The sequence below is a fragment of the Salvia miltiorrhiza genome, chromosome 4 (assembly GCF_028751815.1).
Source record: "Salvia miltiorrhiza cultivar Shanhuang (shh) chromosome 4, IMPLAD_Smil_shh, whole genome shotgun sequence".
NCBI lineage: Eukaryota > Viridiplantae > Streptophyta > Magnoliopsida > Lamiales > Lamiaceae > Salvia > Salvia miltiorrhiza.
Window position 1 is genome coordinate 8,654,372 of NC_080390.1, and position 16,838 is coordinate 8,671,209.

The 16,838-nt window shown below is 35.3% G+C and overlaps 1 protein-coding gene across 1 annotated transcript; it reads left to right on the forward strand.

The window, feature by feature from the left end:
• Nucleotides 1-6,378: 6,378 nt before the first annotated feature.
• On the forward strand, nucleotides 6,379-8,181 carry LOC131022586 (uncharacterized acetyltransferase At3g50280). Its single transcript, XM_057952099.1, has one exon. It carries the CDS (start codon nucleotides 6,556-6,558, stop codon nucleotides 7,966-7,968), a length of 1,413 nt encoding a protein of 470 aa, XP_057808082.1. The 5' UTR covers nucleotides 6,379-6,555; the 3' UTR covers nucleotides 7,969-8,181.
• The last annotated feature ends 8,657 nt before the right edge of the window (nucleotides 8,182-16,838 follow it).

The window sequence follows — 16,838 nt, forward strand, 5'->3', positions numbered from 1 at the left end:
AACAAAAACAAAAACATGAAATACATCACGATCAAACAGTGATTTATTGTGGCGTTTCTTCTCCATTAGATCACACGGGGACCATTGTAGCGATTTTAAAAGTCGCTATAACTTAAGGTGCATGAACCAACGCAGGCCCATTGTCGTCACTCTATGTGTATATATATATATATTTAAAAGACTTCTTCTCTCATTGGCAAACCATCATTTTAATACCACATAAAATGATTACTAGAGTCCTAGCAACTATATTGAGCTGGCCAATCATTATGATACATAAGCCAATCAGACGCAGACACGTACTAAGCCACTATGACTGCACTTTCTCATTTACTACTGTACCCGGCCACCATCAATGGACGTTAAAAAGATACACCTACTTTGACCATGTTTTTTATTTTTTAATATTTAATTAGTTTATGACTCACAATGTGGTTTGAATAGCATCAATCTTTTTATATATAGCTTTTTCCTTCCATGTAATTTAATCGTATTATATATATGAATGATGTTATTTGGTCCTAATATAACTATGCCACAAATGTACAGTTGTAATAAGTAGAAGCAAAGTTGTATCTCACTAGGATTATTGACTAAATTGAAGTGATTATCCTAAGTTATTGAACTAGAGTTATTTAGACTAAGTGGTGAAGTGTGTGGTGTGATTATCTAATTGTTTACCTAATAAATTCAAAGACAATTAAAACAAACAAGCAAGTGGATTACTTAAGTGATAAAAGTGATTTATGGACTATGCATCAATGTATTAACAATGGACTTCAACTTAACTCAATATTAATCTTAATATTACCTAATTATCTAGAGTGATCTCCCAACTAGTTCTAGCCACCTCCCGGACGACTAAAACGGTGGATTACGGGTCATAATTGCCGTCTTTGGTCAATTTCTAACCTGGGGGAAATGAAATTAAATCATGCGAAAGTGAGGTACGAAAACCATATTTGTCAAATGACCATAAATGTATTGAAATATTTTGATCAAAATAAAAATTAATGTTGCTAGTTTTAATATTTTGTACACATTGTAATTTTTTTTGCAATGTTTTATTTTTATTTTAAAAAATAAAAAAAAATATTTTTAAAAAATAGCTAGTATGTCTAAAAAAATAAAACTAACTAAATCCTATTTTTATTTTATACATAAAAAATTAAATGCATTTTATAAATTTTTGCGCGCAAGCGCGCTCACACACACATGTATATATATATATATATATATATATATATAATTTTTTTTAAATATTGCCAGCGGTTTAATTGATTCCTCGTTAATATGTATGGTAAACCTCTTTTTAATAAGGTAAAAGCAATTTCTTTAAAAGGGAGTACAAGGGTTACTCAAGCTCGAATAGAACGCACCAAAGTAAAACTTACAACACAAAAAATATAAGAAGAGTTTTGATGAAATTTGAAGGAAATTTGAAGTAAAACTTACAACACCAAATTTGAAATTTTTGAATGAGATCCAAAAATCACTCATGGGACGAGTAGCAGAAATTATTGGGAATCGTTGCCTTTAACCATTTCCACATGCAAATAATAATATCGTCCACCATTTTAATAATATCGGGGCATTCATCTCTAAAGACTCTCTCTCGTTTTCGACTTTCCAAATTTTCCAACAGTACATTGTCAAATAATGTTGAACATCAACTTTGCAACCATGTTCTCGTCCATCTTTACAAATTCGTAAAAGTGATCCAAAAACAAAGGGAATCTTCAACCAATTGCAAATATTATTCAAAATTATACTAGAAAAAGAGCATAGTCCTTTATGTATATACACACTCACATATGGCTGGAGCTAGGGGAGCTCAAGTACCCCCAAATGCTAATTTATTTATTTTTTTCAAAACTTACAAATTTGATTCTTTTTGAATTTTTTAGGGATATTGGCCGGTAAATATTTGAATATTTTTTATTTTTTTTATTTTGCACCACAACTTTAAAATATGCCTATAAATACTTAAACTTAATTTGTATTCTTTCTGATTTTGCACCCGACGAATTTTTGCCCACAAATCGTTACTGACATGACAGTGAGAGGGTAGTTTGAAATGCATAATGAAGCATTTTAGTTTGTTGTCAATGCGAGATTTAAAACATGTAATTGTAGGATTTTGGATGTCAATTCGGCTACCATGTGATCACTATTTGGGGTTAAAAATTCGCCGGGTATAAATTCAAAAAGAATACAAAGTTCAAGTATTCATAAGCAGATTTTAAAGTTGGGGGACAAAACTAAAAAATGGAAAAAGTTCGAGTATTTACAAGCCAATACCCCTTTCTTTTTTATATAGTATGGTTAAAATTTTCACTTTAATTCCTTTCAAATTTTATATATATATATAGAGGAGCAATCCAATGAGACCCCCTATTTTAGTGAGATCTTAGACACGATCTCGTGCGTTTATTTTATAAATCCTATGGCTTATATTATACCTAGAGGGCAATTTTTTTTTTAGGGTTCGAAAGGGTGTGAAATATTTTAAATTTCGTCATTCATCAATATATACTGCCTTGTTCATCAGTATATATGTCTTATTCATTATTAATTTTTTTAAATTTCATTATTCATCAGTATATATTGCCTTGTTCATCAGTATATATGTCTTATTCATTACCGATTTTTTAAATTTCGTTATTTATCAGTATATATTGCCTTGTTCATCTGTATATACTCAGTGTCGCACGAAAAATAGGGGATCTCACTGGAGTGCACCCATATAAATATATATATATATATATATATATATATATTATTTTGATAAATTATATAAGTAAATAAAGAAAGTTAAAGACCATGCGACGGTGAACTCGAACCCAAGACCTCAAATTTTATGCATTAACCTTCCACCTCTAGGCCAACACACTCACACTTCAAATTATATTTATAGTTCTGCCATGCGTGTGTATTTGGTCAAGTGCGTAGCGGTATAGGGTCTTCATGCTCTCATATATTTGCTAAATTTGGGTTTATGACTTTATGAAGCTTAATTAGATATCTATATTTTCACTTTTGGAAAATAAACTTTAGATCATATATTAAAATTATCTCATTACTTTGGATATAAGGAATGAAATTTAAAACAATTAGACTACAAATATAATTTAAGCCGATAAAACTACATGTAACTAAAAGCCAAAAAAATACAAAAACCTAATTTCTACTGTTGAAAGTCAAAGACCCAACTTATAAAAATCTAAAATGCAATGACTCAAATGTAAGTCCATATATGAGTCGAGTAGAAAGGAAAGTGCGGAATATTCTTGCTTTCCACATGTTACTTATGTTTAATAGTATAAGTGATAGTACATTATGTACATCACAAATTATAGATATCTAATAGTAGAAGTAGGAAATTGCTGCGAATGTAACATGTTGGACGGCGAAGGCTTCATTCGGAAAACTCGTGCGAATTTAAGCTGCTCGTACATTGGAATTTCCATTTTGGGATTATATATACTTGAATTTATTCCAATTACAATCCACGAAATAACAAACTTTATTTCGTTGGATGTCACGACGATCGATAAAATGAAATGATATTGCTGACAGTGCTGAGATAAGGGTAAAGAAATTCGTTATACCGATGATACACTACACATGTTTATTATTATTATTATTATTATTATTATTATTATTGCGAAAAGATTGTGGGTTGATTGTGATTTATTCGTAGTAACAATCCTCACATTTACATAAAAAAGACATAATAAAACGTCATATCTCGTGTTGGTTTAGTGAATGCAACTATTCAATTGCTATTCATTAATTAACATGAAAACAAATACTTATTCCCTCCCAAAAGATTAGTTAATCCTCTATTCTTTTTAATAATATTAAAAAATATATAGTCAATTTTATTACTTTGAATTGTCTTAAAAAGTTACTATAATCTCATTTAATATTTGCAAAATAATATGTGATGTAATAAAATAAAAATAAGATTAAAAACTATTGTAGTAGAACGAAAAGGATATAGCTGGTAATAAAAGTTTTGTGTTCATTTTTTACTATACTTCCTCTCACAAAGGAGAGTTTTTGGGTGTATCAGCTTTGCCACTTGAGCTAGGCCTCATCAACATTCAAACAAAAAATAATAATCAAATAATCAAGATCACACATATATAGAAATATGATCGTCTAGCTATAACACACACACACACACACACATACATACAGAGAGAAAGAGTGTTCAATTGAAAATTATATATAATTATTATGAGAATGAAGAATTATTTTTAATCATTCGATGATTTTATGCTGAATGCAATATCTATTTTGCTGGATGAATCATGAATGTATTTACTCCCTTCGTTCATAAAACATTTTCTTAAGAGGAGGCGACACAAGTTTTAAGAAAAACTAATTGTATATTTAAGAAAAAATAGTAAAAATGGTAGTACTTAGTAGGGTTATTTTAAAAAATAATGAGTCAATTAATGACAATATGCGTAAATATATAAGAATTGTATATATAGGTAGTGATCACTATAACCAAAAATGAATTAAGAAGAAGATGTTTTATGGAGAAACGAAGATGAAAAAATAAATAACGACTGCCTTGCCTTAATACGGGTATTTAAATCCCATGAACACATGGAATTTAATAGCGACTGCCTTGCCTTAATACGTTATGTGTATTGTTATCACTATAACCAATCTAAATACGTAATACTCCCGCCGTCCCCAAATATTTTGGGGACGGCACGAGTTTTTAGGAAGAGTGGTAAAGTGTATTGATAGTGGAGAAAAATATGTTATAATTAGTATTGAGAGTGGTGAAAATGTGAAAAGTGTTATAATTAGTATTGTGAATAGTGAAAAAGTGAAAAGTAAGAATAAATAAAGTTTTATTAGTGGTGGGGTAGTTGTCCAAAAATGGAAAGAATAAGAATAAATAAAGTTTTATTAGTGGTGGGGTAGTTGTCCAAAAATGGAAAGAAAGAAAGATGAACTTATTTGGGGGACGTCCCAAAAAGGAAAAAGAGGAACTTATTTCATGGACAAATGAAGTACTCCCTCCGTCCCAATAATGAAGTCCCTTTTCTTTTGGGCACGGGTATTTAGGAGAATTAAAATAAATGTAAAAACAGTATGACCACATAATTAGTGCTTTAATTAATATTATTTTATTAACTAATTAAATTGACTATCGACTAATACACAACAATAATCAGTTGTGGCAGCCCATCTTCTCTGCCATTCTCACTCTCTCTTCTCTCAAACCATTCTCCACTGCACCATCACCTATTGCGGCAGTCCAAATCCCCGCCCAACGCCTGAGGCTCAAACAGCAACAATAATCTCAAACAACAACAATAATCTCCAACAATAATCTCTAAATTTTAAGCATTGTTAACAGTCCTCTTCCATTTGTTGTTGCCGGTGGTGGGCGAGCAGCCGGAATAGTGAATGCCGCCGGTGCGAGTCGCCGGAACAATGAACAGAGAAGAGAGCTTATGAATACCACAACTTCTAAACACCAAAACACCATAATTTCGATACAGTGAAACAGATGAGAGAAATCTTTCAATTATGAACACCAAAACACAAATCAAAAAATGGAAATCTTTCAATTTCTGAAATTAAAACAACAAAAATAAAAAACTAACAATTATGAACACCAAAACACCACCATCTCTCGGCCGACGGCGAGAGGTGGTGGGCGAGAGCCGGAGGCGGAGGGCAGCGACAGTTGCGGCGGCGCAAGGGTAGAGGCGAGCCCTAATTTCTGAAAAAAAAAAAAGAGTTGGAGAGAGGAGGCGGTGGGGCGATGGGCGCTCTATGCCGCCGCTGCAACGAGCTCGCGAGGGTGGCAGGGGCGGCGCAAGGGTGGAGGCGAGAGGGCGGCAGATGCAGCGGTGGGCGCTCTTCAGATGCAGATGCAGAGGGCGGCGCAAGGGTGGAGGCGAGAGGACGCAAGGGTGGATGTGGGAGGGCGGCGAGGTGGCGCGATGGTGGAGGTGGGTGGGCGGTGGAGGTGGGAGGTGGGAGATGACGATTTGGGAGATAAGAGAGAAGTGAGAAGAGAGAGAGAGAGGGGGCAGGTGGGTTGGTATGTGAGAGGAGAGAGAGATAATTAAATCTATTAATTGTATGATAATTAATGCTAAAAAATGAAATGAGACTTGAATATTAGGACGGCCCAAAAAGGAATACGGGACTTGAATATTGGGACGGATGGAGTATTTGATAGTGGATGTTTGAGAGAGCCGTTGCAAGCCCAATAAATTTGGTATCAGAGTCGTTGATGACGTCGTAGACAAGTGTCCGCACGAATCTGGTAGCAGAGCGATGAGAGAGAGTGCGATGTTTTAATTCAGATAATTTATGAATTCTCTAACACACGCATATAAGAATAACAACAAATGACTAACGGCCCGACCGCCTTCATTTAACTACCAAACCAAAGTGCATGAATGAACCCTTTCTCTCTCCTCTTATATATATATATAACCCCCTCGCCCCTCCAATTCCTACAAACACACCAAATATATTCCAATCACTTCCCATATACAAACTTAAACCATGCCTACTTCTTCAGTAGTGGTAGTTTCAAAATGCAGCGTATACCCCGACCTCAAATCCACCGTCAAATCCCTCAAACTCTCCGTTTCCGACCTCCCAATGCTCTCATGCCAATACATCCAAAAGGGGGTCCTCCTCCCTCACCCGCCTCTCTCCTCCGCCGACCTCCTCTCCCTCCTCAAGCTCTCCCTATCCAAAACGCTCTCCCACTTCCCCGCCCTCGCCGGCCGCCTCCACACCGACTCCGCCGGCCACGTCCACATCCTCTGCAACGACGCCGGCGTCGACTTCTTCCACGCCAAGGCGCCGCACCTCTCCACGGAAGCGCTGCTCCCGCCGCCCGATCGCGACATCCCTCCGCCCTTCCGCCGCTTCTTCCAATTCGACAACACCCTCAGCTTCGCCGGCCATGTCAAGCCCTTGATGGCCGTGCAGGTCACCGAGCTTGGCGACGGCGTTTTCGTCGGCTGCACCGTCAATCACGCCGTCGTCGACGGCACCTCGTTTTGGAATTTCTTCAACACCTACGCTGAGGTGGCCAAGGGCGTCAAGAAGATTTCTAGGTCGCCGAATTTCTGCCGCGACACCGTCTTCAACTCGCCGGCGGTGCTTGTTTTGCCGGAGGGTGGGCCGTCGGCGACCTTCTCCGGCGATGAGCCGTTGCGCGAGAGGATCCTTCATTTCAGCAGAGAGGCGATTATGAAATTGAAAGCCCGGGCCAATAACCCGACCCGAAACCCGGATTTTTGCGCGCCCGAGATCTTGGGGAAACAGAGCAACGACAGTTGGGGTCTCAACTGTAAAATTAACGGAAAGATAACGGAGGAAAACGGATTGAGAAAAGATCCGACGGCTGTGATCTCATCATTCCAATCACTGAGCGCTCAGCTGTGGCGATCCGTGACACGTGCGAGGAACTTAAACGCGGGCAAGACAACGACGTTCCGAATGGCCGTGAACTGCCGGCACCGCCTCGACCCGCGGCTGGAGCCTCTCTACTTCGGGAACGCAATCCAGAGCATTCCGACCATCGCCACCGCCGGCGATCTGCTGTCGAAGGATCTGAGCTGGAGCGCGGATCTGCTGCACCGGAATGTGGTCGCGCACGACGACGCTACGGTGCGGCGCGGGGTGAAGGATTGGGAGAGCAACCCTAGGCTTTTCCCGCTGGGGAATTTCGACGGTGCGATGATCACCATGGGAAGCTCCCCTAGGTTTCCGATGTACGACAATGATTTCGGGTGGGGGCGCCCCCTGGCGGTGAGGAGTGGCAGGGCAAACAAATTCGACGGCAAGATCTCAGCCTTCCCGGGGCCGGAAGGGAACGGGAGCGTTGATCTCGAGGTGGTGCTCGCGCCGGAGACGATGGCGGAACTAGAGAATGATTTGGAGATTATGCAGTATGTGTCTTGAGTTAAGATGGACGGTGTGTGATTGCACCCATAAAGGTATATGGTGGATCGCGCGAGGTGCAGAGTAGGAACCTTCATTTTGTGGTCAAAATGGAGCACTCACTAATCACTATAATGCATGTGTTGAATCTCTGTTCCTTGTACAAATTAATATCATGTGGATTTGATTTGGTATTGATCGGTAATTATGTTAGTTTTGATCTTTTATCTTGAATTTGTTTGTCGTCTAGCATATGCATATATATCACCACTCTTTTTTTAATTCTAATTCTTCAATATATCATATAGGTAATTTTACATAAAATATAGGTAATTCTTCAATATATCACATAGAATATACTTCCTCCGGTTCACGGAAATAATAATGTGATTTGAGGAACATGTATTTTAATAAATAGTTAGAAAATATGTATAAAATGGTGAAACAGGCCTATTAAAATTGAATGAAGAAATGGACACACCAAAATTAAATTAATGTGTTAAATGAATGAATTTTTTGTAAATATTGAATGTAAATAGAGTCTAAAAAGTAAAGGGTAATTTTCAAAAAAGAAAATACTATATAATTTATTTGACACAAAAACTTGGGTACAATCGGGTTGACCTGCACCCAGATTCTGATCCGAACCCGCATCTTGACCCAAATTGTGTAAATAATAGTACTATTCAATTATACAAATGACACTGTAACATTTTAAAAATATTATAGTATAATTTTTAATTTTATAGTGTCATTTAAAATATTATAGTGTCATAGTGTCTATTACAGGCTGTGTCATTTATAGTTCTAAATAGTTTCAATTATACGTCATTTACAATGTTATAGTGTCATTTATATACAGTGTCATTTGTATAATATAATAATGTCAGTTACAGGCAGTGTCATTTGTATAACTGAATAGTATCATTTACACGATTTGGGTCAGAATGCAGGTTCGAATTAGGATGCAGGTTAGGGTCTGGATGCGGGTCAACCCGGTTGTATGGTACACCCAATTGTACCCAAGACTACCGCTCAATTTGAACGGACAAAAATAATAATAAAATTATATTTTTTATAGACGAAAGGAGCATATATATGTTGACATATAACATAATCTGTTATGTATTTATCTCAAGTCGTATATTTTTATTTTAAGGTTATTGATGTATAAATAAACTTATTTTAAATGAAATTTAGTTTCTAAAAAAGTGTCAAATTAAAGGTTTAATTAGAATTTGTTAAATTAAAAATTTGATTTGTCTACATTGAAATTTCGATGTGTAACATCATAGTTAATTTGGCTGAAATTAAAATGTAAATCGCATTAAAATTACTATAATCAATAATTTTATTTATTTTTTTGATATTTTAAAAAATTATAAGTACTAAATATCAGAATTCTTTGAAAGTTGATGTAATGGTACGTTGATTGGGATGAAAGATACGAGGGAAGGTGGATATATAGAAGAAAAAGTGAAGACACATGTTGTGTTTGGTTGTAAAACGACGTAGAAAATGATTTCCGGTTTAGAAAGCGAGCAAGAGAGAGAAAGACAAAATAGGGAAAACTACAAAAACAGAAATTGGACAAGATAAGAGATGGCAGTTAGATGTCAAAATGGAAGGGTAGGGGAAGGGGGGCAGAATCCAGTGTATCCAACTCTAATGTTAGGTAATGGGATCAACATTCTAAACATTTATTTCTTCTGCGCCAACTTCCAAGAGAGAATGATTTTTTTTTTATTTGATTTAATTTTTTTCTATTAAAATTGGTGAGGAAGATTCTTACCACTAAGAATTTTTGTACTATACTTACGATTATCGTTATCTCCTATAGGATAACATGCATACGGAGGGAATTGATGTGGTGCATACAATTTACGTTAGTATGTTTTAATTTTACTTTTTACAAATTGTATAAATAATCGAAGCCCCATTTATTATAAAAATACAAATTTGTAATATTATAGTAATAAACTCTTAATAATATTTATCACTACAAATTAAAATTAATATATATATATATATATATATATATATATCATAATTTGGGATTAATTAAACCTATAATTAATTATTAATTAAAAATTTGGAGATCAATATGAAAATAAAAGTTATTAATTTACTTATGAATACATGAACTATAAGCTAATTCTGGCATTGCATGAACATGAATTTTAAAATTGGTCATGCAATATACTCCATCCGTCTCACTATAAATGAGACTCTTTCTATTTTGGGTGTTCCACCATAAATGAGACTCTTAATTTCCGTGCCAAAAAAAATGTCTCACTTATAATGGGACGAAGAGAGTATGAACTTTCAATTATTTGGATTTTATTACGAGATTGAAATTCCTCGAAATTAAAAGCTAAGGGCCTCCACTATGGGGAGTTCCCAAATCTATATGTCATGCTTTGGAACCGGTAGCACTATAGTGGACAAGAATAAATGAGGTACTACAAAGGAAATGAGACCTAATGGTAAAAATAGGACCGTAACTTTCAGGATTTTTAGAAAAAGGACTATAAGTTACGGATTTTGAAAATTAGGACTATAATTTTTTTTTAACATTTACACTCCTGTTTCGAGCCCAAAATTAATTATTCGGACTTTTGATGCCACGTAGAGCCCGTTGCTGACGTGGACTGCCATGTCAACTTTTTTGCAAAAAAAAAATTTGTTTCTTTTTTGTGAAGATATCTAAAGATATTTAAAGACATTTTTTTTTTTGTGAAGAAAACCTGAAATATTTTGGCATTTTTGGAATGGCACTATAAGCCATTTTGTTGTCATGGTTCTGCGAAGCCTTATTTGAATGACACTTTTGGCCATTTTTTGTGTCATGCTACTGTAAGCCTTATTTGAATAGCACTATAATCCATTTTGCTGTCATGCGAAGCCTAATAGTGAATTTGATGTACTTTATATTCTTATTGAGTCAAAAATTGATGGCATATTTTTTTTTATAATTTATTCTTCTAATTAAATGTAAAAAAGATATAATACATGTCTTTTAACATTATAATGAACGTATATATGTAGCTTTCTTTTAGGATATTAAATTAATTAAGATAAAACAAATATAATTGTTAATTTTCCTAAAAAAATATAATTGTTAATTGTTAAAACGAGAATACAAAAAAGAAACAAATTCTTTTTTGCAAAAAATTTGACATGGCAGTCCACGTCAGCAACGGGCTCTAGGTGGCATCAAAAGCCCAAACAATTAATTTTGAGCCCGAAATAGGAGTGTAAATGTTTAAAAAAAAATTATAGTCCTTATTTTCAAAATCCGTAACTTATAGTCTTTTTTTCTAAAAATCCTAAAAGTTACGGTCCTATTTTTACCATTAGGTCAAGGAAATGGGTACCAATAGTGGGAATCGGTTCTTGGCTGACGCGGTGGGGTCCACAATGCTTTGGGCGACGCGTGAGTGGAGAGAAACTCGCCCTCAGCGCGCACAACAGTGTGCGGCTGGGCAATGAATGAGGCAGAAAGGCAACTCTCCAAATGTTTTCGCTTTATTATTATTATTATTATTATTATTATTATTATTATTATTATTATTATTATTATTATTATTATTATTATTATTATTATTATTATTATTATTATTATTATTATTATTATTATTATTATTATTATTATTATTTATTCTTGTTTCAATTGTGCATTTCTCTTTTTTTTTTTTGTCTTTTTCTTACTTCTTTAAACTAGATAAATATTGGAGGCTAAAAAAAAAACTGATTAATATAGAAACTTTTGATAGTTAATTTTTTCATAATTTTTTCTAAAAAATCTGCTGCATAAAGTTACAAAAAGCATAACGGGCAAATGAACAACAATCAAATTTTTAGATTATAACGTTCAACTAAATAACGACTAAATTTGCAACAACCATATTTTTTACTATAAATAACACCATAATTTCATATCTTTCTTGCATAACTCTCTATACTTATTTCTCAAATTTTCTTACTTCTCAAAAAATTTCAAGAACATCATGAGTGGATTTTCAAATTGGTTTGATCCCTATGGATCAAATTCTGCTTCTCAAAATTCAAGTTTCCCTTCTCAAAATTCTGACAATTCTTCTCAAAATTCAGACGTTCGTTCCAATTTTGTAAATTTCTCGTGGCCAAATATGCCTAATCCTCAAACATATCCTAACAATCCCTGAGTCAATCTGTCCCTCCATTTCAATTTTCATCCTAAGGGCATCTGTCCCAGGGGTTTCAGCTATACGGATATCCTCCGAGTTGGTATCCCCCGCCAGGGTTTCCCCCTCAAAGATATCCTTCGCAAGGGTTTATGTTTACAGACTCATCTAGGAGGAGCAACACATATGGGAGTAGTACTGACGGAGGGACACCATCATCAGGAAAGATAGTTCAAGGTTTGGAGAATATAAATCTTTCTGTTGAGCCACAATCCGACGACGACGAACAGAATACCAACAAGCCACGAGCGTTTTATTCAGATGCAGAAAGTGAGGTTCTTGCGCGATTTTGGATCGACATTAGCATCGATTCGGTGGTTGGAAACGACCAAAAGAGTGAGCAAATGTGGAAACGTGTTGCAGAAGCCTACAATGCAAATCTTCCCGCCAGCACTCCATCTAGGAAACCCAATCAATTGAAGTCTCATTTCTACAAGATGCAAAAGCAGGTAAAATTATTTTCTGAATGTTACAATAAGATTGTAGGCAGATGGAAGAGCGGTGCAAATGATGATGATATTATGGAGATAGCGCAAACTGAATACAAGCAACATCACGGTACACAAAGGTTTTAAGTACATTGAAGTTTGGAGAATTTTGTTTGAAGTTCCCAAGTTTGTCGAAATTCAAGGGAGTGTTCAAGCATCTAAAAGAACAAAAAATACAGAAGAAGGCGCCTACACATCATCTTCTACAGCTGAAGATACTCCCACGAGCTGCCCAATGGGGCAGAAAGTGACAAAGAGAAAGGCGAAGGGAAAGGGAAAAAAGAAGACCTTGGTGCACTGAAGGAACTTGCGAGCAAGCATGAAGACAATGCCGCCAAGTACATACGTATAATGGAGGAGAATGCGCGTATAAAAAAAGATGAACAACGTCTAGAGGAGTATAAAATTGTAATGATGGACACATCAGAGATGACGGAAATGCAGCGACATGCCCACAAATTGCATTGCAAGAAGATACTGAAAAAATGGAAAGATGGTAATTAGTTGTGTTATATTGTATCCACTTGAATTTATTTTAAATTTGTAACTGTGTTGTGTGTATCTGTCGAATTTACTTTTCAATAAAATATACTTATTTTTTTTCAATTCTCAAATGATCATTTAAAATAAAATTGTAACTGTTGCATTCTCGAACGACCACGTTAAATAAGAAATGGTAACCGTTGCGTTCTCCAACGGTCATTTAAAAAAAATGGTAACCGTTGCATTTTTCAACGGTCACTTTAAAAAAGAGTTGGTAAACCATTGGATTCTCCAACAGCTATTTTCAAAAAAATATAACCGTTGCATTATCGAACTGTCATTTTAAATATGAAATGGTAATTGTTGCATTCTTCAATGGTCAACCCTTATAGATTATAAATACATGAACCATATACTTCATTCTCATCGTCTAGAGAAACGATTCTTCCCTATTCGATATCTCTATTCATAACATCAAATAAATTTCAGTGATGTCTTCATCTTCTTCTGAGCATGATGCTGAAGACACAGCCGCAACTGCAGCTAAAGCTGAAGCCTTTATGAAAGAGTACATGCGCCAATACATGGAGGATGACAGTGTCCATCAAGGTGTGCTTCGTGCAATAGTGTCAAACACACGTCACACGAGAAGATATGTGCAATGAGATCGGGAAGAAGCACACGAGTGACTCATGCGGGATTACTTTGATGATAATTCAACATGGGGTCCCAACGTATCCAGGCGACATTTTTGGATGCGGAAAGAGTTATTCACTCGCATAGTGAATGCTTTGGAAGCCCACAACACATGATTTCAACAAAGACCCGATGCCACAAGGAAAAAAGATTTCACGCCACTACAAAAATGCACAAATGCGATTAGACAGTTGGCATAGGTGGCCCAGCTGATCACTACGATGAGTACTTGCGGGTTTCTGAAACAACAGGGTACGAGTGCTTGCGCCACTTCTGCCAAGGTGTTATTGAGGTTTTCGGTGCACACTACTTGAGGCGGCCAACCGTTGATGACCATCAGCGCTTGATGGAAATGCACGAGCATAGGCATGGCTTTCCTTAAATGCCCGAGAGTCTTGATTGTATGCACTGGATATGGAAAAATTACCCAGTAGCATCGAAAGGCCAATTCACCCGTGGCAATCATGGAGTCCCAATAATTATGCTTTAGGCGGTTGCGTCTCAAGATTTATGGATCTGACTTGCTTTTTTTGGAGTTGCAGGGTCCAACAATGATATAAACGTGCTTAATCAGTCTCCACTTTTCAATGACGTTCTACAAGGGCAAGCGTCTTCCATCCCATTCACACTGAATGGCACGCAATATGCCCATGGATACTACCTAACAAACGGTATATATCCTGAGTGGGCAACTTTTGTCAAGAGCTTCTAAAAACTTGGGTACAATCGGGTTGACCCGCACTCAGATCCTGATCTGAACCCGTATCTTGACCCAAATTGTATAAATGACACTATTCAGTTATACAAATGACACTGTAACATTTTAAAATATTATAGTGTAATTTTCAATTTTATATGTCATTTAAAATATTATAGTGTCATAGTGTCAATTACAGGTTGTGTTATTTATAGTTTTAAATAGTTTCAATTATACACAGTGTCATTTACAATGTTATACTATCATTTATATACAGTGTCATTTGTATAATAGAATAATGTCAATTACAGACAGTGTCATTCGTATAACCGAATAGTATCATTTACACGATTTGGGTCAGGATGTGGGTTCGAATTAGGATGCAGGTTAGGGTCTGGATGCGGGTCAACCCGGTTGTATGGTACACCCAATTGTACCCAAGACTACCTCTTAATTTGAACGAACAAAAATAATAATAAAATTATATTTTTTGTGGACGAAAAGAGCATATATATGTTGACATATAACATAATCTGTTATGTATTTATCTCAAGTCGTATATTTTTATTTTAAAGTTATTGATGTATAAATAAACTTATTTTAAATGAAATTTAGTTTCTAAAAAAGTGTCAAATTAAAGGTTTAATTAGAATTTCTTAAATTAAATATTTGATTTGTCTACATCGAAATTCCGATGTGTAGCATATCATAGTTAATTTGGCTGAAATTAAAATTTAAATCGCAGCAAAATTACTATAATCAATAACTTCATTTATTTATTTTGAAAAATTATAAGTACTAAATATCAGAATTCGTTGAAAGTTGATGTACGTTGATTGGGATGAAAGATACGAGGGAAGGTGGATATATAGAAGAAAAAGTGAAGACACATTTAGTGTTTGGTTGTAAAACGACGTTGTAGAAAATGATTTCCGGTTAGAAAGCGAGCAAGAGAGAGAGAGACAAAATAGGGAAAACTACAAAAACAGAAATTGGACAAGATAAGAGATGGCAGTTAGGTGTCAAAATGGAAGGGGGCAGAATCCAGGGGTCGTTCTATCGTGCGGAAGCTTCACTACAACTCCCCCTTAAGATCTTGCCACGTTGTAAGCATTTTTTATTCGAGTAAAACTTTTTTTTAATGCAGAAAATAGCTAAACCTTGGTTGCTTTTTCCAACCATTATTTACACGCTTATCGAGAACCGGTTTTCTCTCATTGCATTTTACATTTCTACCCCTCCTTCTATTGGTTTTTTAAGGCCGCAGGGGTTGGCTTTGAGGGGGGGGGGCTGTAGGGGTCATTTGTGAGGGGTTTTGTAAAACTACGTAAAGCGTGTGAATGGTTTTCACGATTTCACATTCTAGCCGATTTAATTGCATTTTAGTTATCTAGCCCTCCTTTTTTTTTAACAATAATGGCTTTGATGGTTTTGTTAATACTACATAAAGCGTGTGAATGGTTTAGACGATTTCACATTCTACACGATTTAATGCTCTCCGTCTTCTTCATTTAGAGCCGACCGTGAATTTGCTCTGCAACATGGTGCCCGTCATAATTTTGGTCTTGGCCGGCCACATGTTCCCGTCCATTTTTCCGGTCGGTCATGCCTCAGTGACTCACACAGCGCCTCTTAAAATCTGTGGACCATTTAATGAAGCAGTTTAAGTAGATCTCATATTTCTATGTTGACTTTTAATTGTTCTTCCTTCTTCCGATGACAGCAACCGAAGCACTCATGCAGTAATGGTATTTGAGAAGAAACCATTAACTCTTTAGAATTATTATTTACCATTTCAATAATGCAATTTGGACAAAACTTGGCCGGACAAAATATAGTTAAATTCTTTATAAAATAAATTTATTTATAAATTTTGGTTCAAAATAAAATAGGATTTTTCTAGTTTTATTGGTTTCTTTATATTAATACTTTTTTGTAATATTTTAACAATCTTTTTAATTATTTATAAAGTACATGCACAAACTACAAATAAAATAACAAAAAAAAATTGTTAACAAATTACGAAAAAACTAGAATATGGAGAAAATACTAAAACTAACTAAATCCTTTTAAACTTGAATCAAAATTTATAAACTCATCAATTTTTTTTAAAAATTAAACTTAATTTTGTCCGGACAAATTTTGTCCAAATAGCACTTTCAATTAATGGACGCCTTTCCCTCAAAATAAAAAAATTAATGGACGCCTTCTTCCGATTTTATGATACGGTACATTTAATATATGACGCACGCGTCTTTTGTAACGTGTGAGTTAATTAAATCAATAATGCTATTTGGAAAT